The 26,681-nt window shown below is 54.8% G+C and overlaps 1 protein-coding gene across 1 annotated transcript in view; it reads left to right on the top strand.

Annotated features, from left to right (window-relative positions):
- LOC140716329 (adenylate cyclase type 2-like) overlaps window positions 1–26,681 on the top strand; it is a 66,434-nt gene that overhangs the window by 31,654 nt on the left and 8,099 nt on the right. The window contains 18 exon segments of the mRNA XM_073028941.1: window positions 307–461; window positions 1,863–1,974; window positions 4,927–5,054; window positions 5,857–5,875; window positions 5,877–5,900; window positions 5,902–6,017; window positions 6,402–6,534; window positions 7,129–7,305; window positions 9,472–9,515; window positions 9,656–9,736; window positions 10,167–10,239; window positions 12,699–12,796; window positions 14,109–14,193; window positions 15,356–15,493; window positions 16,251–16,364; window positions 19,553–19,734; window positions 22,024–22,117; window positions 25,941–26,099. Coding sequence (XP_072885042.1) covers window positions 307–461; window positions 1,863–1,974; window positions 4,927–5,054; window positions 5,857–5,875; window positions 5,877–5,900; window positions 5,902–6,017; window positions 6,402–6,534; window positions 7,129–7,305; window positions 9,472–9,515; window positions 9,656–9,736; window positions 10,167–10,239; window positions 12,699–12,796; window positions 14,109–14,193; window positions 15,356–15,493; window positions 16,251–16,364; window positions 19,553–19,734; window positions 22,024–22,117; window positions 25,941–26,099 — 1,932 coding nt within the window.

The raw sequence follows: 26,681 nt of genomic DNA, 5'->3' as shown, positions 1-26,681 counted from the left end.
GAGAGATAGTCAGAGACAGTGCGCGTGCAGTGTTTGTACATACTCCCTGTTACCCTGTGGGTTTCTCCTGAGGCTCTGGTTCCCTCCCATATCCCAGAGTCGGTGGGTTAATGAGCTGCTCTGATTGACCCCAATGGTTAATGAGGTGGGGTTTGGATACATAGGGTGAGTGGCCGATAGGGGTGGGGCAGGGGTTGGATATGGAAGACCATTGGGATGGAGGGAGGTTTGGTGGGACGACCGGAGGGGAGGGGAAGATTTGGCGAGACTGGGGTTGAATAGATCAGTGGCCTTGGCTCTCCCCAGGATCACCTCCTCCTCTCAGTGCTGCCGGTCCACATCGCCCTGGAGATGAAGGCAGAGATCATGGAGCGGGTGAAGGGCCCCAAGGAGGGGCAGCCCAAGGTGGAGAGTGGTAACAACTTCCACAACCTCTACATCAAGCATCACAGGGATGTGAGGTACGTGGGGGTGGCGAGTGGTGTGGGATTGGGAAGGGAGGAGGAAGGGATGGTGGTAGGGAGGAGAAAATGTGGAGGGAATGGGGAGAGGGAAAGGGGCAAAAGCTGACAGACCCCAGAATCATCCCCTCCAAAGACAGGAAGCAACCCTTCCTTACCCTCTGGGTCAGGAAGTGACTCATTGACTACTGCGATACAAGTGAATCCCCCCCCATCCTAATCCTCTAGGACAGGAAATAACACCCCACCGACCTTCTGGTACAGGAAGTAACACCCCACCGACCTTCTAGGACAGGAAGTAGCACCCCATCGACCTTCTAGTACAGGAAGTAACACCCCACCGACCTTCTAGGACAGGAAGTAACACCCCACTGACCTTCTAGGACAGGAAATAACACCCCACCGACCTTCTAGTACAGGAAGTAACACCCCACTGACCTTCTAGGACAGGAAATAACACCCCACCGACCTTCTAGTACAGGAAGTAACACCCCACTGACCTTCTAGGACAGGAAGTAACACCCCACCGACCTTCTAGGACAGGAAGTAACACCCCACCGACCTTCTAGGACAGGAAGTAGCACCCACCGACCGTCTAGGACAGGAAATAACACCCCACCGACCTTCTAGGACAGGAAATAACACCCCACCAACCTTCTAGGACAGGAAATAACACCCCACCGACCTTCTAGTACAGGAAGTAACACCCCACTGACCTTCTAGGACAGGAAGTAGCACCCCACCGACCTTCTAGGACAGGAAATAACACCCCACCGACCTTCTAGGACAGGAAATAACACCCCACCAACCTTCTAGGACAGGAAGTAGCACCCCACTGACCTTCTAGGACAGGAAGTAACACCCCACTGACCTTCTAGGACAGGAAGTAGCACCCCACTGACCTTCTAGGACAGGAAGTAGCACCCCACCGACCTTCTAGGACAGGAAGTAACACCCCACCGAACTTCTAGGACAGGAAGTAACACCCCACTGACCTTCTAGGACAGGAAGTAGCACCCCACTGACCTTCTAGGACAGGAAGTAACACCCCACCGAACTTCTAGGACAGGAAGTAGCCCTTCTGGGACTGGGAGTGAGAACTCCCTACTGGGACAGGGATGGACCTTTCACTGGGCCAGGAAGTGACACATTACAGACCCTCTGGAACAGGGACTGATGCCCTGACCCTCTGGGACAGAAAGTGACCCCTCACTGACTTTCTAGGACAGGAAGCAACCTCTCACTTGGACAGGAAGTGACTTATCACTGACTCTAGGATTGGAAATGACTCCTCACTGACTGTTGGGACAGAGAGAGACTCCCTCCCCACTGGAACAGGATGACTGGGACAGTGAGGGGGGGGGGTGAACCTACACTGATCCCAGTCCTTCGTTTCCACAGCATCCTGTACGCGGACATCGTGGGCTTCACGCGACTGGCCAGCGAGTGCTCGCCCAAGGAGCTGGTGCTGATGCTGAACGAGCTGTTCGGCAAGTTCGACCAGATTGCCAAGGTCAGTGCGGCGGTGACGGGGAGGGGAGGAGGTCGAGCCCTGCAGCTTTGCCCAACCCCAGAACCATCATGTCCCCGCTCCCTCCTCCCCGTTTCACCTCCCTGTCCCTCCCTCACCTCTCACTCCCCTCCACTCTGCTGGGAGTTCCCGCACCTTCCTGCCCCTGCCCCTGCCTGACTCACTGCCTCATAATTCTCGGCATTCAACCCCAGTCACTGCTTCACAAATTCATACAACACAGCAACAGAGCCCCCTGAGCCAACTCGTCCATATCACCCAGACATCCCCCTGACCCAACTCGTCCATATCACCCAGACATCCCCCTGACCCAACTCGTCCATATCACTCAGACATCCCCCTGAGCCAACTCGTCCATATCACCCAGACATCCCCCTGAGCCAACTCCTCCATATCACCCAGACATCCCCCTGAGCCAACTCGTCCATATCACCCAGACATCCCCCTGACCCAACTCGTCCATATCACCCAGACATCCCCCTGAGCCAACTCGTCCATATCACCCAGACATCCCCCTGAGCCAACTCGTCCATATCACCCAGACATCCCCCTGAGCCAACTCGTCCATATCACCCAGACATCCCCCTGACCCAACTCGTCCATATCACCCAGACATCCCCCGACCCAACTCGTCCATATCACTCAGACATCCCCCTGAGCCAACTCGTCCATATCACCCAGACATCCCCCTGAGCCAACTCGTCCATATCACCCAGACATCCCCCTGACCCAACTCGTCCATATCACCCAGACATCCCCCTGACCCAACTCGTCCATATCACCCAGACATCCCCCTGAGCCAACTCGTCCATATCACCCAGACATCCCCCTGACCCAACTCGTCCATATCACCCAGACATCCCCCGACCCAACTCGTCCATATCACTCAGACATCCCCCTGAGCCAACTCGTCCATATCACCCAGACATCCCCCTGAGCCAACTCGTCCATATCACCCAGACATCCCCCTGAGCCAACTCGTCCATATCACCCAGACATCCCCCTGACCCAACTCGTCCATATCACCCAGACATCCACCGACCCAACTCGTCCATATCACTCAGACATCCCCCTGAGCCAACTTGTCCATATCACCCAGACATCCCCCTGAGCCAACTCGTCCATATCACCCAGACATCCCCCTGACCCAACTCGTCCATATCACCCAGACATCCCCCTGACCCAACTCGTCCATATCACCCAGACATCCCCCTGACCCAACTCGTCCATATCACCCAGACATCCCCCTGACCCAACTCGTCCATATCACCCAGACATCCCCCTGAGCCAACTCGTCCATATCACCCAGACATCCCCCTGACCCAACTCGTCCATATCACTCAGACATCCCCCTGAGCCAACTCGTCCATATCACCCAGACATCCCCCTGAGCCAACTCGTCCATATCACCCAGACATCCCCCTGACCCAACTCGTCCATATCACCCAGACATCCCCCTGAGCCAACTCGTCCATATCACTCAGACATCCCCCTGACCCAACTCGTCCATATCACTCAGACATCCCCCTGACCCAACTCGTCCATATCACCCAGACATCCCCGAGCCAACTCGTCCATATCACCCAGACATCCCCCTGACCCAACTCGTCCATATCACCCAGACATCCCCCTGAGCCAACTCGTCCATATCACCCAGACATCCCCCTGACCCAACTCGTCCATATCACTCAGACATCCCCCTGACCCAACTCGTCCATATCACTCAGACATCCCCCTGAGCCAACTCGTCCATATCACCCAGACATCCCCCTGAGCCAACTCGTCCATATCACCCAGACATCCCCCTGACCCAACTCGTCCATATCACCCAGACATCCCCCTGACCCAACTCGTCCATATCACCCAGACATCCCCCTGACCCAACTCGTCCATATCACCCAGACATCCCCCTGACCCAACTCGTCCATATCACCCAGACATCCCCCTGAGCCAACTCGTCCATATCACCCAGACATCCCCCTGAGCCAACTCGTCCATATCACCCAGACATCCCCCTGAGCCAACTCGTCCATATCACCCAGACATCCCCTTGAGCCAACTCGTCCATATCACCCAGACATCCCCCTGAGCCAACTCGTCCATATCACCCAGACATCCCATAAGCTCCTACACCTTCCCCACCCCTGTGCCAGTCCAAATGTCTTATCATTGTACCCACATCTACCAGCTACTCTAGCAGCTCGTTCCACACACCCACCACCCTCCGTGTGTGGAAAACACACCCATCGGGTATCTTATAGAACTTTCCCTTCTCACCAACAGCAGTGTTTGACTGTAAATATCTTCTCATCTGCAGTGTTAATGTTCTCTACTGGGGAATTTAATAATGTTTTCCCTCGCCCTCTTTCTCCCCCTCTCCCTCTCCCTCCCCCCTCCCTCTCCACCCTCCCTCTCCCCCTCTTCCCTCTTCTCCCCTCCCCTCTCCATCTCTCTCCCTCCCTCCCTCCTTCTTCCTCTCTTCCTCACTTCTTCTCCTTCTCTCTTCCTCTCTCTCTGCCTCTCTCTCTTTCCCTCTTCCACTCTCCCCCACCCCTTCCCCCTTGTCTTTCTCTCCCTGTCCACCCTCTCTTCCTTTCTCTCTCTCTCTCCACCCTTCCTCTCTCTCGCTGTCCTTTCTTCTCTCCCCCTCATCTCTTCCCCATTCCTTTCTCTCCTGTTCTCTCTCTTGCACCCTTTCTTTCTTACTCACACTCTTTCACTCTCGCAACCTCTCACTCTCTCTCTCAACGCACACTCTGTCACTCTTACTCTCTCTATCTCTCACACACTCTTTTTCTATCTATCTTTCTCTCACTCTCTCTGTCCCACTCATTCTCTCACACTCTCTCTTGCACTCCCTCTCTCACTCTCTCTTCACTACTTTTTTCTCACTCTGTCTCTCTCTCACTCACTCTCTCCACTCTCCCCTCCCAGGAAAACGAATGTATGAGAATTAAGATCCTGGGTGACTGTTACTACTGTGTCTCTGGGCTGCCCGTCTCCCTCCCCACCCACGCCAAGAGCTGCGTCAGGATGGGGCTGGACATGTGCTGGGTGGTGAGGTGAGTCACCCTCCCTCCTCTTCAGGAGCCTGACCGACTCGGGGGTGGGGGAAGTAGGAATGAGGGGGCAGTGGATGAGAAGAGTGAAAGGTGAGGATTGGTGGTGTAGGAGGTGGGAGGAAAAAGGAGAGATAGATGGAAGGAGTAGTAGGAGTGGATCAGTGAGGGAGAAGATAGGGAGAAGGAGAGGGGCAAGAATTGCGGATTAAAAGGGGAGCAGGGGGGAAGGAGTGGGAGGGTGAGGGAGGAGGGAGGGTTGAAGAACAAATGAGTGGTGGGTAGGGGAGAGTTGGAGGGAGAGGGAGGAAACGATGAAGGATGAAGGAGTGGTGGGCTGAGGGAGAGAAGTGGGAGAGGGAAGGGGAAGAGGACAGATGGATGGAGGGAGGAGTAGGTCAGTGAGGGAGAAGAGAGGGAGGAGGGGAGCAGAAAGGATTGTGGATGAAGAAGGGGGCAGGAGTGGAAGGAGTGGGAGGATGAAGGAAAGGGTGAGGGAGGAGGATGAGGGAGGGGTTGAGGAACAATTGATTGAAGTAAGGTGAGGGCGAGGGATAAAGAAGGGAAGGGATGAAGGATGATGGAGTGAAGGGTGAGGGAGAGAGAAGTAGGGAGAGAGTTGGAAGGAGAGGGTGGGAGAGGGAAGGGGAAGAGGGGAGGGGATGGAGTGAGTTAATTAGAGGGTGAGCTAAAGGGAGATAGGGAGAGGAAAAGGTGAGGGGGAGGAGGGGAGGGACCCTCCTTACTCCGCTCTCAGACCCGATGTCAGTGACAACCATCCTCTACTCCCACCCTCCCCCCACAGGAAGCTGCGGGACGCCACGGGGGGTGGACATTAACATGCGGGTTGGGGGTCCACTCGGGGAACGTCCTGTGTGGGGTCATCGGCCTCCAGAAGTGGCAGTATGATGTCTGGTCACATGACGTCAGTCTGGCCAATCACATGGAGTCAGGTGGCATCCCTGGGTAAGTCTTGCCAAGCATCTCTGCCCCTCCTTACCCTCCTTCCCTCCCCCGCTCTCCCTATCTCCCTCTCCCCTTTCACTCTACCCCATTCTCTCCCCATTTTCTCTCACCCCACCCTCACTCTGCCTTCAATCCCTCCTCCACTCACTCTCTTCCCTCCACCCTCTCTCCCTCCCAACCCTCTCTTTCACACTCTCTCCCCCACCACTTGTTCCCTACTCTTTCTCCCTCCCTCTCCTAACCCTTTCTCCACCCCTTATCTCCCCACCCTCACACTCTCTGCCCCGCTTCTTCCCTCCCTCATTCCCTCTTTCACTCCCTCCGCTCTCTCTCCCTTTGCCCCCGCCCCACACCTTCTTGAACCCCTCTTTATCCCACCCGCAGCCGCGTCCACATCACTGCCTCCACACTCGCCCACCTCGGAGGAGAGTTTGAGGTGGAGGAGGGGAATGGACATCTCCGGGACCCATACCTGAAGGAGAGCCATGTGACCACCTACCTGGTCATCGACCCCCGGGTAAGTGTGTGGCTGCAGGGAGCTGGGGGGTGAGGGAGAGAGGCATGGGAAGCAGTGGGGGAGGGGGGGGAGTAAGGAAGGGTGGGAGAGAGGGGCAAGGAGGGGAGGGGCCGTGTTGCAGGGAATTGCTGAGGAAGGATGGGAAAGGAAGGGAGAGGAGAGGCTGGCATTTTGGTATTGAGGAATTGTAATGAAATATGAGTTCTCCCTCCTTTTTTTGTATCTCATTTCCACTCCCTCTCACCCTCACCTTTCTCACTTCCCCCCTCTCCTTCACTCCCTCCATCCTTCTCCCCCAATCTCCTCCCTCTCCCAACCTACCCCTCTCTCTCTTCTTCCTCTATCCCTCCATCTATCTCCCCCACTCCCCTCCCTCCCGATCTCTTCCTCCTTCACTGCCCCCTCCCTCTCCTCTCCCTTCCTCTCTCTTTAACACCTTTGTATTCTCCCCCTCCCTCTCTCTCTCCCTCCCCTCCCGTTCCTCTGTCCATCTCCTTCCCTTCCCTCCCTCTCTCCCTCTCCCTCTCCCCCTTCCTCTCTCCCTCCCTCCTTCTCCCCTCTCTCCCTCTCTTTCACCCCCACTCCCAATCCCAGGAAGAGCCTGGCAAGGAGAGCCTGACCCTGGACGGGGATGATTGTGCCAAGATCCGTGCTTCTGTCCGGATGACCCGCTACCTGGAGTCGTGGGGAGCGGCCAAGCCCTTCGCCCACCTGCGGCACCGGGACAGCCTGCCGGTGGAGACCCCCAGCATCAACCGCTTCATAAGGCAGGTGAGTTGTCTGCCACAGAGGAAGGGCAGGAGGCGAGGGGCCAGACAGAAGGGCAGTTTTGGGCCCCATATCTTAGAAAGGATGTGCTGGCACTGGAGAGGATCCGGGGGACGGATTCGAGAATGATCCCAGAAACGAAAGGGTTCGCTGATGAGGAATGTTTGATGGCTCTGGGCCTGTATTTACTGGTATTGAGAAGAATGAGAGGAGCTTTCATTGAATGTTATCAAATATTGAAAGGCCTTGCTAGAGTGGACGTGCCAAAGATGTTTCCAGTTGTTGGGGTGTCCAGGATCAGAATACAAGGCAGTCCCTTTAGAATAGAGATGAGGAGGCATTCATTTCCACAGACGTTCGTGGAGACCAAGTCGTTTTGTATATTGAAAGCAAAGGTTGATCGTTCCTTGATTAATAAGAGCGTTAAAGGTTACAGGGAGAAGGCAGGAGAATGGGACTGAGGGGCAAAATAAATCTGCCACAACTGAGGGGCAGAGCCAACTCAACGGGACAAAATGCCCAACTCTGCTCCCATCTCTGGTACTCTGGGTACTGCCTGAACGATAGGGATCCCGGGGAGACCACCCCGAGAGTGTTATGTACAGGCCTGCTCTCCCGACCCAAGGCAAAGGGAGACATGCGACAGGGAGAGAGCAGAAGAGAATCAGAAGATTTATTACCACTCTCACATGTTGTGAAATCTGTGATGGAACCGTGGCATAAAAACATTTATTTCCAGCAAAAAAAAAATGAAATCAATAGATAATAGAGAGGTAGTGTTGGTGGGTTCATGAACTGTTCAGAAATCTGATAGCAGAAGGGAAGAGGCTGTTCCTAAAACATTGAGTGTGTGTCTTCAGGCTCCTGTACCTCCTCCCTGATGGCAGAGGGGAAGAAGCTGTTCCTGAATCGCTGAGTGTGTGTCTTCAGGCTCTTGTACCTCCTCCCTGATGGCAGAGAAGAAGAGGGCATGTTCTGGGTGCAGGGGGGTCTTTAATGATGGATGACGCCTCTTTCTGAAGATGTCCTCGTTGTTGTGGAGGGCTTAACCATATAACAATTACAGCACGGAAACAGGCCATCTCGGCCCTTCTAGTCCGTGCCGAACACTTAATCTCACCTAGTCCCACCGACCCGCACTCAGCCCATAACCCTCCATTCCTTTCCTGTCCATATACCTATCCAATTTTACTTTAAATGACAATACCGAACCTGCCTCTACCACTTCTACTGGAAGCTCATTCCACACAGCTACCACTCTCTGAGTAAAGAAATCCCCCTCGTATTACCATTAAACTTTTGCCCCCTAACTCTCAACTCAAGTCCTCTTGTTTGAGTCTCCCCTACTCTCAATGGAAAAAGCCCATCCATGTCAACTCTATCTATCCTCCTCATAATTTTAAATACCTCTATCAAGTCCCCCCTCAACCTTCTACGCTCCAAAGAATAAAGACCTAACTTGTTCAACCTTTCTCTGTAACTTAGGTGCTGAAACCCAGGTAACATTCTAGTAGATCTAAGCTTGAGCTGGTGTTAGAGCTGCAAGAGTCTACAAACGATGATAGGGGCGGGTCCCGCTCCAATGACGGATATTTCTTACAGTAATTACAGTATGTTTTAAATCTTGCACTGTACTCCTGCCACAAAACTGCAAATTTCATGACACGTGTCAGTGATAATAAATCTGATTCCAATTCTGGTTTTGGAATTCTCTCCCCACAGAGGGAGGTGGGCTAGTGAGTTTTAGACACAAAGGAGAGGATGTGGGGCTGGTGTAGAAGGTCAGTCCAGGTCTGATAAATCGTGGAGAGGGTTGTGTTGAAGGTACGGGTAGATGTTAGACCCACACCACCCCCCCCCCCCCAACTGGGGTTTCTAGTTTTTGAATTAACTCCTGCCCGAAGAATAGTAAATGGCAACATGGGACAAATCCTGCCTACAGTGAGGGTACATTCCCAGGGAGGTCGGGTTCAGACCTGGAGCTATGGCAACAAAGCCACTGGGTTCCAGGGTCCTACCAGACCGACAGGGTCCAGGGGTTCTACTGGACATTACAGGACTGCTGGTGTTGGTGTCCACAAAGCGGTGGAACTGTGTAGGACCGTGGGGTCAAGGGGGCACTGCCACTGGATGCAGCTCTGACTTTTGCTCCCTTCTCTCCTCCCCCAGGACATCCCGATGGGAAACGTCGGCCAGCACTGGAACCTGGACAGGTGAGTGACCCCCACCCCCTCCCCCGGGGAACGAGGCTGCATGTGGTCACCTCGGTGGTGGTGGCTGTCTCAGACGTCCAGTTGTTGTTGTCACCATGGATCCCTGGATCCCTGCCCTCTCTCACCCTCTGATTGGTCAGCAGGGGCCGCTGGCAGCGAGGATTGGACGAGGCTGTTCATGAGAAGATCAGCAAGGTCATCGATGGGCTGAACTCCCAGAGGTGGGCAAGGCGGAGGGGTGTGGGACAGGGAGGGCAGAGGGAGGATGGGAAGAGGAGATGTGGAAGTGGTGGAGGGTGACCAGGTGAGGGAAGGGGTACGGCGGAGGGGAGTGAGGCAGGAGTGGTGGGGGAGGGGTGGAGAGCAGGGAAATGGGGGCTCAGGGAGGGGTGGTGGGAGGTGGGGAAGGAAGAGGGGTTGGGTAGGGGGAGGTGTGACTGGTAGGAGAGAGGTGATTTCAGGGAGGGGAGGGAGTGCGAGATTGCAAGTGGCAGGGTTAGGCGACAGGAGGGAATGGGAGGGTGTGGGGAGAAAGGAGGAAGGAAGGAGACCCAGAAGGAAAGAGAATGCCCCTTTAATGGGGCTTGGTGACAGAGAGACTGGGCAGAAAGTGAAATGTTCACTGGTTTTTCTCTCTCTGCTCTCCTGTAGCTGGCAGGGTGACCGGTCCGAACACTTTAACCCCTTCACCCTTTACTTCAGCACCAAGGCAATGGAGAAGCAGGTAAGTGGGAGACAAGGTCTGAATTTGGCTAAACTGGCCTGCGTGGTGCCAGTGTCGCCCTATTGCTCCCTTCTTCTGGGGGGGAAGATTGTCTGCTTTCAGGGTTTTGTATGCAAACTCAGTGAGGGAGAGAAAGAGACAGACAGACAGAAAGAGAGAGAGATACAGACAGGGACAGATGGACAGAGAGGGAAACTGACCGAGTGTTGGAGAGACAGAGTAGAGGATGTCATGTGCCTGTCTAAAAGCCTCAAAAGGTCTCCAGCGGATGCGATCTCTTTGGTTCTTCACGTGGCCTGGATCACCTACATCAGGGGGCTGCTTATTGACTGCAGCTCAGTGTTTAACACCTCATTCCTACAGTTCTGATTGAAACACTCCGGAACCGGGGCCTCTGTACCTCCCTCTGCAACTGGACCATCGACTTCCTCACTGGAAGAATAATGTCCATGCTGATCGGAAATACCATCTCCACCTCACTGATAATGAACACCTCAAAGATACGTGCTTAGCCCTCTGCTCTCCTCTCTCTACACCCATGACCATGTGGCCGAGATAAATTTATAAATCTGCTGATGGTACAGCTACTGCTGGCAGAATTTCGGGTGGTGACGAGAAGGTTTACAGGAGTGAGATAGACCAGCTTTGCGCTCAAAGCCCAAAGAACTGATCGGGGTCTTCAGAAAGGGTAAGACAAGAGCACACACGCCAGCCCTAATCAAGGGATTGGTACTGGAAAGTGTGAGCAATTTCAAGCTCCTGGGTACCAACATCCCTGAGGACCTATCTTGGGCCCATCATATTGATGCAGTATGGCGACGACTATATTTCACTAGGAGGTTGAAGAGATTTGGTATGTCACCAAAGACACTTGCAAGTTTGTACAGCTGTACTGTGGAGGGCGTTCAAACTGGCTGCATCACCGTCTGGCATGGTGGGGGGGTGGCGGGTGGGGTGGGGCGCGGAGGTTTCCACTGCACAGGATCGAAATAAGCCGCTGGAAGTTTTGAGCCTCCCCGGGATCCCAGGGCATCTTCAAGGAGCAACACCTCAAAAGGTGGCATCCATCATTACGGACCCTCACCACCCAGGACATGCCCTCTTCTCATTGCTACCATCAAGGAGGAGGTACAGGAGCCTGAAGGCACTCACTCAATGAGTCAGAAATAGCTCTTCCCCTCTGCCATTACATTTCTCAATGGATATTTGACCCATGAAAACAACCTCACTATTTTCTTCTCCCTTTTTGCACTACCTATTTAATTTAACTTTACGTATATATTTAATATAATTCACAGTTTTTTAATTATTATGTATTACATTGTACTTCTGCTGCATATCAACAAAATTCACAATGTATGTTGGTGACATTGAACCTGATTCTGATCCTGATTTTGAACACATGATCATATCTGCCTCCACCACCAGTTCCAGGCTCCCAGCACTCCTCTCAGTTTAAAAAAAATAATGTTTGCATCCTTCTAGCCTTTACACCTTTCACTATGCCTTCTCCAATTTGACATTTCTAATGTCAAATTAAAGAATTTAATTCTCTAAGTTTGGGAAAGGATTCTGACTGTCTACCTTGTCTAGGCTTTGAATCATTTTATAAACTTCGGTCAGGACGGATGCATCTCTAAATAAATAACAATTTAAAAAAAAAATTCCACTCATCTGTCACCTTTATCACCCCCTCGAACAACTGAATGAAGAGGTTAAAGAGATTTGGTGTGTCACCAAAGACCCTCGCAAGTTTCTACAGATGTACCATGAAGAGGATTGTAACTGGCTGCATCACCGTCTGGTATGGGGTGGGGTGGGGGGGTGGTTCCACTGATCGAAAAAAGCATCTGCAGGTTGTGAACTCAGTGATCTCCATCATAGGTATTCCGTTACCTTTGTCACCCCCTCGAGGAAGTTGTCTGGGCATAGGTGACGGATGAGTGGAATTATTTTATTTGTAAGACGTGATCTGCCCTGCACAAAACCTAGGCTAACTGTTCCTAATTGGTCCATGTTCTTCCAAATGCACGTAATTCCAATTCCTAGAGATGCTTGCCAGTAAATTCCCTACCACTGATGGAAAGGTCTCTGCCCTATAGTTTCCTGGATCTTCCCTGCTCCCCTCTTTAACAGAGGTTCCTGACTGAGATACTCCCTCTATAACAGGGGTCCCTGGCTGACAGGTTTTCCTTCTCAGGTTCCCAAGCAGACTGAGAGGGGGAGAGAGAGAGAGAGAGAGAGGCACCTCCTTTAACAGAGGCTCCTAACAGAGAGAATCCCGCTTTATCTGATGGAAAGAGACTCCCAGTATTTAATAGGGAGATCTCCGTCTTTGATAGAGGTTCCAGATGGGGAGGGTCTCCTTGGAAAACAGGAGGGGGGCTGTCTGACTCGCGAAGACTCTGGGTTACCTTGCCCTCTGCTTCCCTTACGGATTTCTGCCCTCTTTATCTCAGTACCGCTTGAGCGCAGTGCCAGGGTTCAAGTGCTACACGGTCTGTGCGGCTTTGACCTTCACCTCGAGCTTTGTCGTGCAGGTGCTGGTGTCATACAAGTGAGTGAAGCAAAGGGGCAGGGGGTGGGTGGGCACGGAGGGAGATGAGGGTGGGGGGAATACACGGGAAGTGGATAGGGCAAAAGATGGAGAGGGAGGGGAGGGCAAAATGGAGGGGGTGGGCACGGAGGGAGATGAGGGAAGGAGGGGGGGTAAAGATGGAGAGTGGAGGGATGGGGTAGATGGGGAGGGTGCGAGGGAGAGGGAGGATGGAGGAGAGGAGTAGGTAAGGAGGAGGCGAGGGGAGAGGGAGGAGGAGTCTGGAGGGGATGTAGGTAGCGAGGAAGGTGGAGAGTGAGGGGAGGGGGCTGGGGTAGGAAGGGTGATATTGAGAGGAGGGGGCGAGATGTAAGGGAGGGGTTGGGAAGGGAAGTGGGAGAGAGGAGGAGTAGATGATGGAGAGGGAGGGCAGGATTGAGGGGAGTGGTTAAAGTGGGAGGTGGAAAGGGGAGGATGAATGGGGGAGGGAGGGAGGTGGTGAAGGGGGGAGTTAATTAATTATCAACGAGTGTACCGAGGTACTGTTCTACAAGCCATCCATACAGATGGTTTCACCGAGGTAGAAAAGGAAACAATAACAAAACGCAGAATAAAGTGTTCCAGACACAAAGGATGTGTTGTTCAAGCAAACAGGAAGGTGCAAGGGCCTGGGGGAAGCAGGGGAGTGGTGGAGGAGGAGAGGGTAGGAGGAAGGGGTGGGAGTGAGTAGGAAGAGGGTGGGGAAGGAAGAGTGCAGGAAAACGGAGGGAAGGGTAGGAATTGGGGAGGCGAGGACAGAAGAAGAAAGGTGGAGGGAGAGGAGGGGATGGTTGGGAGATGGGGGAGGGCCAAGTTGAGGGTGCTGGGAGGGTGATGGCTGGGGAACAGTGGGGTGTGTGGAGTTAGGTTGGGGGAAGGAACTTCATTCCTCCCTCTCCCAACCATTCCCTCCTGCTAGGGCCTCATTGACTGCTTACTGATGGAGACTAACTACCCTACCTCCTCTCCACCCTCACCTCTCCCCATCCCTTCCTCACTCCCTCCATACCCTTACTGCTTCCTCTCCCCTACCAATCTACCTCTCCCTCTCCTCGTCTTCCTCCCTCCTCTTCCTTCTCTGCATCTCTCCTCACTCCATCCCCCTCATTCCTCCTCCCACCTCTTCTACTTCCCCTCCCCTTCCAATATACATCTCCCTCTTCCCCATTCCTCCTCATCCCCTCTCTCCACACCTACTTCTCTCCTCACTCCTCTCAATTCACCCTTCCCATCTTCTTCTCCTTCTTCCTCTTGCCCCCCACCCCTCCCCAACCCCTCCACTCATCCCCCACAGGAACATGGCGTTGGGAATCTCCTATGGTGTGACCTTCTTCCTCTTCCTCCTGGTCCTCTTCACCTGCTTCGCCGGCGACTTCTCGGTGTGTCTCTGAGGAGATCATGTGGGAGGGTGGAGGGGAAGGGATGGGATGGGGGAGGAGGAGGGGAGAGGTTTGTTGACTGAGGCAGAGAATTTCCCCAGAAAACAGAAGATGGTGGGTGAGGGAGGTACTCGATTTTTGAGATCAGCGGGCAATGATCGGGTGGTTGGGAGAGGGTGGGGATCGGAGAAAGAGGCCTCGATTGGTAGGTCAACCTCTTGACCTTTCACCTGGGGGGGGAAAGGGGCCAACTTGCAGGGCCAAAAATAGAGAGACTGAGGCAGGGGGAGAGAGGGGTGGGAAATGATAGTGAAAGACAGAGAAAAAGGGAGGGGAGAAGTGGGGTAGGTAGAGGGAGGGGAGAAGGGGGGGAGGTAGAGGGAGAGAGAAAGGCAGAGGTCAAGCTTCCTGCAAGGAAGTCAGAGGTCAACTCCAAGTTTATCGGAAAAGAGAGATGTCAAGAGCCCTCTTTTCTCACCCTCTGACCTTATGATATTCAGGAGTCAACTGCAGGGACTGGAGCTCTATCAAGTGGTCAGATTTTGGCCTTTGACCTTAGTGGTGGGTAGGTTGGGGGAGTGGTTCAAGCTCTCTGCCAAGGGGCAAGATGTTGACCCTTAAACCCAGGGTGCTGGGCTGGCGAGACAGAAGCCCCGTTGAACTCAGAATCCCAGGAATCTTCCGCCATGCCCAGGAATGAGGTAGGAGAGGGAGGGGTTGGAGATTGAGGGATTAGAGGTGGGTTTGTCAATGTCCCTGAGGGAGGGAGAGAAGTCTGCAAGGTGGGAGAAAGGAAGAGAGGGAGGGAACACCTGGAGGGTCTGGAAGGAGGAAAGGAGGGAGGGAGGGGCCAAGTGGAGCATATGCCCAGTGAGGTCAATGTCCTAGATGGAGAGAGGAGGAGGAGGGAGTGGATGGGTGGGGAGAGTGCTGTGAGTGAGGGTCTGGGACATGGAGTGGGGGAGAAGGGTCCCAGACGGGGTGATCGGAGGAAAGGATGTGGAAGTTTGGAGGGGTGGGTTGGGGGGAATGAGAGGTGTGAAGAGGTGGGGTGGAGGGACTGAACATCTGGGACATTGAGGGGATGAAATGGGGAATAAGGGTCTGTGATGGGAGTGTTGTCATGTGATGGGGGTGACGTCCCGCCCAATTGCCCCGACAGAAGTGCACGGAGAAGGGGCCCACAGCCTTCCAGTGGATTACCTCCATCTCGGCCTCGGTCGCAAAGAAGCCCTGGCTCCACATCCTCCTAGCAACCATCACCATGGCAACCGTGCTGGTCATGGCGGTCTTCAACCTGGTGAGTGGGGTGCGGGGGGGTTGTGGGGTGAGGGAAATACACAGCCCCTCTCTCCAAACACTCAGACAAAATTGAGTCCTGGGAAGAAGAGGGGTGGGAGGGAGAGTGAGGTGCAAGAATGGAGGGAAGGAGAGGGGAAGGACAGACAGAGGGGTATGTGAGGGGGAGAGAGGTGATGGGTGAAGAGGACAGGAGAGTAAAAAGAAGTGTCGGGGTTGTGAGGGGCAAGAGAATTGCAGAGGGGGTGAGAGAAAGAGAGGAGTAGATGGGAGAGAATGTGAGGGGGAAGGAGAATGAGTACCTGAAAAGAGAGGGGATAGGAGATAGGGAGAGAGGAGGGTGAGGAGTGATGGGGAAGGGGAACAATAGAAGATGATAGAGTGGGATTGAGAGAGATAGACCGTGGGAGGGAAGGAGAGGGCAGGCACAGGAGGGAGACGGCAGAGGGAAACAGTGCAGAGAGATGAGATGTGGAGAGCTAGGGAGGAGGTGAAGCACGTGGGAGCATATGTGGGGAGTAAGAGGATCAGGAGGAGGGAGACAGAGGAGTAAATTGAAGCCAGGTTACCCCTCTTACCAGTGCTTGAGGAGGGGGTTTCATCACAGTGAAGGTGGGTGAAGGCTGGTCGGTGGTCTGGTATAGGAGGAGGGAGCCTGTAATAGGAGGGATGGAATTTCGGACCGAGTGACTGACTGATCCTAACCCCCCCCAAACTCTTTCCTTCACCACCACCCCCCCCCCCCCCCCCCATGCCAGTTCTTCCTCCCGCAGCCCACGGGAAGCGACCCCTGCATGGAATGGGATTCGTCCCTGTCGATAAAGAACCTCACGGATGAGACAAATGGAGAAGAGGTTCTCCTCACAGTCCCGGTAAGTACAAAGGGACCCAGCCCCTCTCTGACACGATGCTGTAGGTCCACCGATAACGCTATTTGTTGGTAAATGGTGGTCATTCACAGTGAAGATGGACTGGATTTGGGAAGGGGATCTTGGTCAACCTGAACAAGTACGAGATGTTGCATCTTGGGAAGACATGTCGGGGTAGGACTTTGTCGGTGAGTGGTAGGGGGTGTTGTAGAACAGGGTTATAATCACCATCCTACGTGGTGTGAAGCACCAGCAAAGGCAGAAACTTTCTACAAATTGCAAAATAAATCAATAACACAAAGAGAAAAAGAACGATCGTCGATTCCTCAGAAATCTGACAGTGGCAGGTGAAGAAGCTGTTCATAAAATGCTGAGTGCGGGTCTTCAGGCTCCTGTACCTCATCCCTGATGGTGGCAATGGCAAGAGGGCATGTCCCAGATGGTGAGGGATCTCAGTGATGGATGCCAACTTCTTGAGGCACCAGTGCTTGAAGATGTTCTCGATGAGGAGAGGCCATAATGACGCTGGCTGATTCTATAGTCCTCTACACATTTTGGAATCCTGTACATTGGAGCCTCCATATCAGTGATTCAAACAGTCACAATGCTCTCCGCCGTATATCTGTAGAAATTTGCTTGAGCTATTGGTGACGTATCAAATCTCCTCAAACTTCTAACTAGCATGCTTGGGTCCCTGAAGGTGGTGGTGCAGGTGGACAGGGTGGTAAGGAAGGCTTTATCAGCGCAATAAGTACTGGAGGTGAGGTGTTACAAGTGCAGCTGTACAAGGTGCCGGTGAGGCCACATTTGGAATATTGTGCTCAGTTTTGGAAAGATGTTATTCTGCAGTATATTCCGCTAATAGGTGCATCAAGAGAATAGATTTCAAAGGTGATGTGCCAAACGTGGGTGAATGGGACCAGTTTGCATGGGGCATTTGGTCAGCAAGGAGCAGTTGGACTCAGTTGCCTGTTTCCCTGCTGGTGCCTATGATCCTGATGAAGGGTCTTGGCCCGAAATGTCTACTGTTTATCCCCTTCCATGGATACTGCCTGATTTGCTGAGTTTCTCCAGCATTTTGAGTTGTGTTGCTCCAGATCTCCAGCACCTGCAGAATCTCTTGTGGTAAGGAACTGTGACCAGGTTTGTAGACAATCCGAGACATGCGGAGGGACAGGGAGTGGGGTGTAAGCAGGAGATCTGCAGAGGGAAGAGGGTGGCTTGCGAGAGTGGGTAGAGAAGTAGCAGGCTGGGGAAGTGAAGGGCTATGCACTTTGGTAGGAAGAATACAGACGTGGACTGTCTTCTAAGTCGGAAGTGAATTCAGAAGTTGAAGTTGCAAAGGGACTTAGGAGTCCCAGTGCAGGATTCCCTCAAGGTTAACTTGCAGGTTGAACTGGTAGTAAATTTGGCAACTAAAATGTCAGCATTAATTTCAAGAAGACTAGAATATAAAAGCAAAGATGTAATGTTGGGGCTTTGTAAGGCTTTGGTCAGACCACATTTGGAGGAATGTGAGCAGCTTTGGGCCTCATGAATTGTACAGTTAGATTGTGAGTAGGGACAGGCAGGTGATAGGGCAAAATTGCAGTCAGTGGGAAGTGTAACATGGGGTCAGAATTAAAAGGGACAAAGGGTGTTATATTTGGATGCACACTGTATACAAAATAAGGAGCACTAGAGCGCTGTTAAGTATTGGCAGGTATGACATTGTGGGCATTACTGAGCCCAGCCTGAAAGAAGATCATGGTTGGGGCTTAATGTCCAAGCATACACCTTGTATTGAAAGGACAAGGAGGTAGACAGAAGAGATCGGGTGGCTCTATTGACAAAAGTGAAATCAATTCCTTAGAAAGGGGTGACATAGGATCAGAAAACTTAGACTCCTTGTTGGTAAAGTTAAGAAATTGCAAGGGTAAGACGACCCAGTTGGAAGCTATATACAGGCCCTGAACAGTGACCAGGATGTGGAACATAAATTATAATGGGAGACAGAAAAGGCACATAATGGGGAATTTCAATAGGCAGGTAGATAGGGAAAATTAAGTTGGCTCTGGACTTACAGGTTTAGTCAGTGATAAGGAAGGCAAGTGCTGTGATAGCATTCATTTCGAGAAGACTAGAATAAAAACAGCAAAGATGTAATGTTGAGGCTTGAAAAGACATTGGTCTGACTGCATTTGGAGTATAGTGGCAGTTTTGGTCCCCTCATCTAAGGAAAGATGTACTGGCTTTTGAGAAGGTTCAGAGGACGTTCACAAGAATGATTCCAGGGATGTTTATGGAGTGTTTGATGTCTCTGAGCCTGTACGCACCGGAGTTCAGAATGACGAGTGGGGATCTTGTTGAAACTTGCCTGATACTGAATAGGCCTGGATAGAGCGGATGTGGAAAGAGTGTTCCCATTCGTAGGAGAGTCTTGGATCGGAGGACACGGCCCTCAGAATAAGACATGTCTCTCTGGAACAGGGACCAGGAGGAATTTCTTCAGCCGGACTGTAGCAAATCTCAGGAAATTGTTATCACAAAAGGATGCAGTGGCCAAGTCACTGTATTTAAGGCAGAGATAGTTAGGTTCTTGATATAGTAAGCTAATGGGGAGAAGATGGGACAATGAGAAATGACTGGTATGATTATCTGGTGGGGCAGATCTGATGGGCCAGATGAACAGGTTCTGCACCAAAATCTTTACCAGTTTCTCCTGTATCCTTGGAAAGTATTCTGAAGGTATTCCGACTGGTTACATCACTGCCTGGTATCGAGGCTCCGACGAGCAGGTTTGTGAAAGGCTGCAAAGGGCCTCCGCACCATGGAGGACATCTTCAAACGGCAGACCTCATTTTAGCGGCGCCCGTCACCTTCCAAGACATGCCCCTTCTCACTACTACCATCAGGGAGGAGGTATAGGAGCCTGGAGACCCACACAGTGGTTTAACAGATTCTTCCTCTCTTCCATCAGGTTTCAGAACACATTAACACCACCCCATTTTTCATTTCTTGTATTGTTTGTTTATTTATTTTTATTGTCAATAAAAGTAATATTTTGTGTCTTGCACTCTACTGCTGCGATAAAACAACAAATTACAGGAGCTGATTTTGGCCTTTAGGCCCTCACTGGTTTGTCATAAGCACACATACATTATGTTGAGATCACTGATGCCTTCTCTCTCCCTTGCTCCCCACTCCTCTAGTATTACATGTGCTGCTGCCTCCTGGGCTTATTGAGCTGCTCCCTCTTCTTTCGGGTGAACTTTGAACTCAAGATGGCCTTGATGCTCTTGGCCCTTGTGATCTACAATGTCATCTTCCTCCACACACACGCCTGGATGTCGGATTTCTACATCTGCATCCTCTATCCCAATTCTACGCTGAGGTAAGTGGAGTGTGTGACGGGACGGTGTGGAGGGAGCCTCACCCTGTCCTTGGGAGTGTGTGACGGGACGGTGTGGAGGGAGCCTCACCCTGTGTCGGACCCTGTCCCTGGGAGTGTGTGACGGGACGGTGTGGAGGGAGCCTCACCCTGTGTCTGACCCTGTCCCTGGGAGTGTGTGATGGGACGGTGTGGAGGGAGCCTCACCCTGTGCCTGACCCTGTCCCTGGGAGTGTGTGACGGGACGGTGTGGAGGGAGCCTCACCCTGTGTCTGACCCTGTCCCTGGGAGTGTGTGACGGGACGGTGTGGAGGGAGCCTCACCCTGTCCTTGGGAGTGTGTGACGGGACGGTGTGGAGGGAGCCTCACCCTGTGTCTGACCCTGTCCCTGGGAGTGTGTGACAGGACGGTGTGGAGGGAGCCTCACCCTGTGTCTGACCCTGTCCCTGGGTGTGTGTGATGGGACGGTGTGGAGGGAGCCTCACCCTGTGTCTGACCCTGTCCCTGGGAGTGTGTGACGGGACGGTGTGGAGGGAGCCTCACCCTGTGTCTGACCCTGTCCCTGGGAGTGTGTGATGGGACGGTGTGGAGGGAGCCTCACCCTGTGTCTGACCCTGTCCCTGGGAGTGTGTGACGGGACGGTGTGGAGGGAGCCTCACCCTGTGTCGGACCCTGTCCCTGGGAGTGTGTGACGGGACGGGGTGGAGGGAGCCTCACCCTGTGTCGGACCCTGTCCCTGGGAGTGTGTGATGGGACGGTGTGGAGGGAGCCTCACCCTGTGTCTGACCCTGTCCCTGGGAGTGTCTGATGGGACGGTGTGGAGGGAGCCTCACCCTGTGTCTGACCCTGTCCCTGGGAGTGTGTGACGGGACGGTGTGGAGGGAGCCTCACCCTGTGTCTGACCCTGTCCCTGGGAGTGTGTGACGGGACGGTGTGGAGGGAGCCTCACTCTGTGTCTGACCCTGACCCTTTTTTTTTTACAAAATCCTTTATTACAAATATCGGTGCTATACAATATATACAAAACAGTGGCAAACACAATTACTTCACTACAACTAGGCAATAGACATTACACCAAAATGTTGCCATCTCTATCCACGATGGCATTTACACCCCGCGGAGCCCAACGGTCTCGAAACTCCTCTAAGGTCGCCGTGGACTGCGCATGTTCTTTTTCAATATTTACCCGGGCACGAACATACCCTCTAAACATTGCCAGGCAGTCTGCCCGGGGAGATCCTCCCGCCACCAAGACCCTCGGATGGCGGATTTCGCCAGCCCCAGGAGCAAGTTGACAAGGGACATCCTCATCCCTCCATGCCCCCTTCCTTACTGGATGACCATATATAAATAGGGTGGGGCTAAAATGCAGCCAGAAGGTGAGAAGCAGCCCACGCAAATACGCAAAAAGAGGCTGCAGCCTCGCACACTCCATGTACATGTGGTACACGGTCTCCTCCAGCCCGCAGAAGTGGCATGCGGGTGGGAGATCCGTGTACAAACTAAAAAACTTATTGCAGGGCACCGCTCTATGCAGCACCCTCCAGCCGAGATCCCCCAGGTGCATGGGAAGAACCCCCTCGTAAAGGGACTTCCAGTGGGGACCCGCCTCACCTCCGGGTGGAAAGACCGACCGCCATGGCGTGTCGGGGCGGTGGACAAGGGCAAGGAAGTGGAGGGTGTGGAGCAGCAGCCCATACAAATACCTCCTACTTGCATCCCTGAATGGGACTGTGGGTATCGAGGAGAGACGGCTCAAGTTGTGTGGACACGGCTCCCGGAGAAGATTGCGGGGTCTGGGCCCGACAAGCAGCTCGGCCTGAGTCGGTCCACACAACTGAGTCGCACCGACATCCACTGAGGTAGGGCAAGGTTCGGCCAGGACTCCGCCCTCCGCCTGAGGAGGGGATTCCCGGCCTGAGGCGACCATGTTCCAGACTCTCAGTAGGTCCTGATAGAAGCCAGGCAGACTCTGCAAAGCAGTACGGCTGACGCCCGCCGCTGGCAGCCGCATATCTTCGTGAAGTCAGCAGCCCCTCCGGATGAAGAATGTCGCCAATACGTGCCACCTGGGAGGGTGCTCGGCGTCCAGGAATCTCTGCAGAGTCCTGAGGCGGAGAGCCGCCAGTCGCGTTCGAACGCACACCAGCAACTGTCCGCCCTCTCCCACTGGGAGACTCAAGACCGCTGCAGAGACCCAGTGTTTCCTGTTGCCCCAGTGTCTGACCCTGTCCCTGGGAGTGTGTGACGGGAAGACAGAGTGAGAATTGCCCTGTGTTTTGTACCTACCAGGGATCAAGGGATGGGTGTCCTGAAGGATCCGAAGGTGATGGGCAGCTTCTCGTTATTCATCTTTTTCTTCATGCTCCTTGTCCTGGTGAGACAGGTAGGTTTGGAGAAGGGGGTGAACGCATCGAGTGCTGGAGGTGGAAGCGCCAAGTGCGAGGGAGGTGGAGACACTGTGTGGGGGAGGTGGTGGAGGTGCCGAGTGCAGGAGGTGGAGACAATGTGTGGGGGAGGTGGAGGTGCCGAGTGCAGGAGGTGGAGACACTGTGTGTGGGGGAGGTGGAGGTGCCGAGTGCAGGAGGTGGAGACAATGTGTGGGGGAGGTGGAGGTGCCGAGTGCAGGAGGTGGAGACACTGTGTGTGGGGGAGGTGGAGGTGCCGAGTGCAGGAGGTGGAGACACTGTGTGGAGGAGGTGGAGGTGCCGAGTGCAGGAGGTGGAGACACTGTGTGGGGAGGAGGTGGAGGTGCCGAGTGCAGGAGGTGGAGACACTGTGTGGGGGAGGTGGAGGTGCTGAGTGCAGGAGGTGGAGACACTGTGTGGGGGAGGTGGAGGTGCCGAGTGCAGGAGGTGGAGACACTGTGTGGGGGAGGTGGAGGTGCCGAGTGCAGGAGGTGGAGACACTGTGTGGAGGAGGTGGAGGTGCCGAGTGCAGGATTTGGAGACACTGTGTGGGGGAGGAGGTGGAGGTGCCGAGTGCAGGAGGTGGAGACACTGTGTGGGGAGGAGGTGGAGGTGCCGAGTGCAGGAGGTGGAGACACTGTGTGGGGGAGGTGGAGGTGCCGAGTGCAGGAGGTGGAGACACTGTGTGGGGAGGAGGTGGAGGTGCCGAGTGCAGGAGGTGGAGACACTGTGTGGGGGAGGTGGAGGTGCCGAGTGCAGGAGGTGGAGACACTGTGTGGGGGAGGTGGAGGTGCCGAGTGCAGGAGGTGGAGACACTGTGTGGGGGAGGAGGTGGAGGTGCCGAGTGCAGGAGGTGGAGGCACTGTGTGTGGGAGGAGGTGGAGGTGCCGAGTGCAGGAGGTGGAGACACTGTGTGGGGGAGGTGGAGGTGCCGAGTGCAGGAGGTGGAGTCACTGTGTGGAGGAGGTGGAGGTGCCGAGTGCAGGGGGTGGAGACACTGTGTGGGGGAGGTGGTGGAGGTGCCGAGTGCAGGAGGTGGAGACACTGTGTGTGGAGGAGGAGGAGGTGCCGAGTGCAGGAGGTGGAGACACTGTGTGGGGGGGAGGTGGAGGTGCCGAGTGCAGGAGGTGGAGACACTGTGTGGGGGAGGTGGAGGTGCCGAGTGCAGGAGGTGGAGACACTGTGTGGGGGGGGAGGTGGAGGTGCCGAGTGCAGGAGGTGGAGACACTGTGTGTGGGGGAGGTGGAGGTGCCGAGTGCAGGAGGTGGAGACACTGTGTGGGGGAGGTGGAGGTGCCGAGTGCAGGAGGTGGAGACACTGTGTGTGGGGGGAGGTGGAGGTGCCGAGTGCAGGAGGTGGAGACACTGTGTGGGGGAGGTGGAGGTGCCGAGTGCAGGAGGTGGAGACACTGTGTGTGGGGGGAGGTGGAGGTGCCGAGTGCAGGAGGTGGAGACACTGTGTGGGGAGGAGGTGGAGGTGCCGAGTGCAGGAGGTGGAGACACTGTGTGTGGGGGGAGGTGGAGGTGCCGAGTGCAGGAGGTGGAGACACTGTGTGGGGTAGGAGGTGGAGGTGCCGAGTGCAGGAGGTGGAGACACTGTGTGGGGGAGGTGGAGGTGCCGAGTGCAGGAGGTGGAGACACTGTGTGTGGGGTGAGGTGGAGGTGCCGAGTGCAGGAGGTGGAGACACTGTGTGGGGGAGGAGGTGGAGGTGCCGAGTGCAGGAGGTGGAGACACTGTGTGGGGGAGGTGGAGGTGCCGAGTGCAGGAGGTGGAGACACTGTGTGGGGGAGGTGGAGGTGCCGAGTGCAGGAGGTGGAGACACTGTGTGGGGAGGAGGTGGAGGTGCCGAGTGCAGGAGGTGGAGACACTGTGTGGGGAGGAGGTGGAGGTGCCGAGTGCAGGAGGTGGAGACACTGTGTGGGGTAGGAGGTGGAGGTGCCGAGTGCAGGAGGTGGAGACACTGTGTGGGGGAGGTGGAGGTGCCGAGTGCAGGAGGTGGAGACACTGTGTGTGGGTAGGAGGTGGAGGTGCCGAGTGCAGGAGGTGGAGACACTGTGTGGGGAGGAGGTGGAGGTGCCGAGTGCAGGAGGTGGAGACACTGTGTGGGGAGGAGGTGGAGGTGCCGAGTGCAGGAGGTGGAGACACTGTGTGTGGAGGAGGTGGAGGTGCCGAGTGCAGGAGGTGGAGACACTGTGTGGGGGGGGAGGTGGAGGTGCCGAGTGCAGGAGGTGGAGACACTGTGTGGGGAGGAGGTGGAGGTGCCGAGTGCAGGAGGTGGAGACACTGTGTGGAGGAGGTGGAGGTGCCGAGTACAGGAGGTGGAGACACTGTGTGTGGGGGAGGTGGAGGTGCCGAGTGCAGGAGGTGGAGACACTGTGTGGGGGAGGAGGTGGAGGTGCCGAGTGCAGGAGGTGGAGACACTGTGTGGGGGGAGGTGGAGGTGCCGAGTGCAGGAGGTGGAGACACTGTGTGGGGGAGGTGGAGGTGCCGAGTACAGGAGGTGGAGACACTGTGTGGGGGGAGGTGGAGGTGCCGAGTGCAGGAGGTGGAGACACTGTGTGGGGGAGGTGGAGGTGCCGAGTACAGGAGGTGGAGACACTGTGTGTGGGGGAGGTGGAGGTGCCGAGTGCAGGAGGTGGAGACACTGTGTGCGGAGGAGGTGGAGGTGCCGAGTGCAGGAGGTGGAGACACTGTGTGGGGGAGGTGGAGGTGCTGAGTGCAGGAGGTGGAGACACTGTGTGGGGAGGATGTGGAGGTGCCGAGTGCAGGAGGTGGAGACACTGTGTGGGCGAGGTGGAGGTGCCGAGTGCAGGAGGTGGAGACACTGTGTGTGGAGGAGGTGGAGGTGCCGAGTGCAGGAGGTGGAGACACTGTGTGGGGGAGGAGGTGGAGGTGCCGAGTGCAGGAGGTGGAGACACTGTGTGCGGAGGAGGTGGAGGTGCCGAGTGCAGGAGGTGGAGACACTGTGTGGAGGAGGTGGAGGTGCCGAGTACAGGAGGTGGAGACACTGTGTGGGGAGGATGTGGAGGTGCCGAGTGCAGGAGGTGGAGACACTGTGTGGGGGAGGTGGAGGTGCCGAGTGCAGGAGGTGGAGACACTGTGTGGGCGAGGTGGAGGTGCCGAGTGCAGGAGGTGGAGACACTGTGTGGGGGAGGTGGAGGTGCTGAGTGCCGGAGGTGGAGACACTGTGTGGGTGGGAGGCGGAGGTGCCGAGTGCAGGAGATGAGCGCATATGGGAGAGCTGGTGAGGAGGGAGGGAACACCGCTGGAGGGGCGATTAGGAGGGAGGGGTGGTAAAGAGGGATGGAGCATTACATCAAGGGTGATGAGGAGTGAGAGAGAGAGAGAGTTGGAGGACGTGCAACATCAGTCTCTTTATTTAGTGTCCTCTCTCTCACCCTTATAACTCTCCCCTCTTGCTTCTCACACCCTCCCTCTCTGTTCCATTACCCCACTCCCTCTCCCACACTCACCTATCTCCCTCCCACTATCTCCCTGTCTCCTATCATCCCCTTCATTCTCTCACAATCCCCCTTACTCCCTCTCCTCCCACCTCTCCCCTGTCTCTACTCCCTCTCCTCCCACATCTCCCCTGTCTCTACTCCCTCTCCTCCCACATCTCCCGTCTCTACTCCCTTTCCTCCCACCTCTCCCGTCTCTACTCCCTCTCCTCCCACATCTCCCCTGTCTCTCTCACTCCCTATCCCCATACTTCACTCTTCCTCTCCCCCACTCTCCTTCCCCCTCCCGTTCTCCCCATCTCCCCTCTCACCCTGTACTCCGTCCCCTCCCTGCTTCCAGAATGAGTATTCCTGCCGGCTGGACTTCCTGTGGAAGAGCAAGTTTCGCCGGGAGCAGGAGCAGATCGAGACGATGGAGAACCTGAACCGTGTCCTGTTGGAAAATGTCCTCCCTACACACGTGGCAAACAAGTTCATTGGGCAGGACCTCAGGAATGAGGTGCCAAAGCAGAGGAGAGAGCGGAGCGGGAAAGGGAAGGGTGATAGGGGAGGGAGAGGGAGGAGGAACGAGGGGAGAATGGAGAGGGAGAGAGGGGGAGGTGGAAAGGGTAGACAGAAGGAAGAGAGGGGTGAGAAGGAAAGGGGGAGAGAGGGGGATGATAGGAGGAAAGCAGAGGGGGAAGCGGAAAGATGTGGGAGAAAGGAGTAGGTAAGGGTTGGGTGTAAAGAGGAAGAGGGAGAGGAGTTGGTGGAAAGATAGGGGAAAAGGAGGTAGAGTGGAGGGGAAGGGAGAGAAAGGGGAATGGGAAGAGGGGTGATACCATTGGCTCTAACTTCTCAGGGTTGTTGTACAATCAAATTAATACCTAGCTACGGCCCATTACGCTGCAGAAGGTCGTCCATCTCTATTGGTCTTCAGGGCTTCCAAGAGGACCACAGCCTTGTTGTAGGGTTTGGAAGCGTGCATGCCACAATGACCTGGAGAGCTACGTTGGCTGGATTCAGGGCTTTTTGCTTTGGCTCTTGGTGGGGGTCACCCAGGCCAGATGGATCAAAGGGTAGAGGCCACAGTAAGAGTGGT

This window comes from Hemitrygon akajei, chromosome 25 (assembly GCF_048418815.1).
Source record: "Hemitrygon akajei chromosome 25, sHemAka1.3, whole genome shotgun sequence".
Classification (NCBI taxonomy): domain Eukaryota; kingdom Metazoa; phylum Chordata; class Chondrichthyes; order Myliobatiformes; family Dasyatidae; genus Hemitrygon; species Hemitrygon akajei.
The sequence above is the reverse complement of the archived record's forward strand: the minus strand, read 5'-3'. Positions and strand labels throughout refer to the sequence as shown.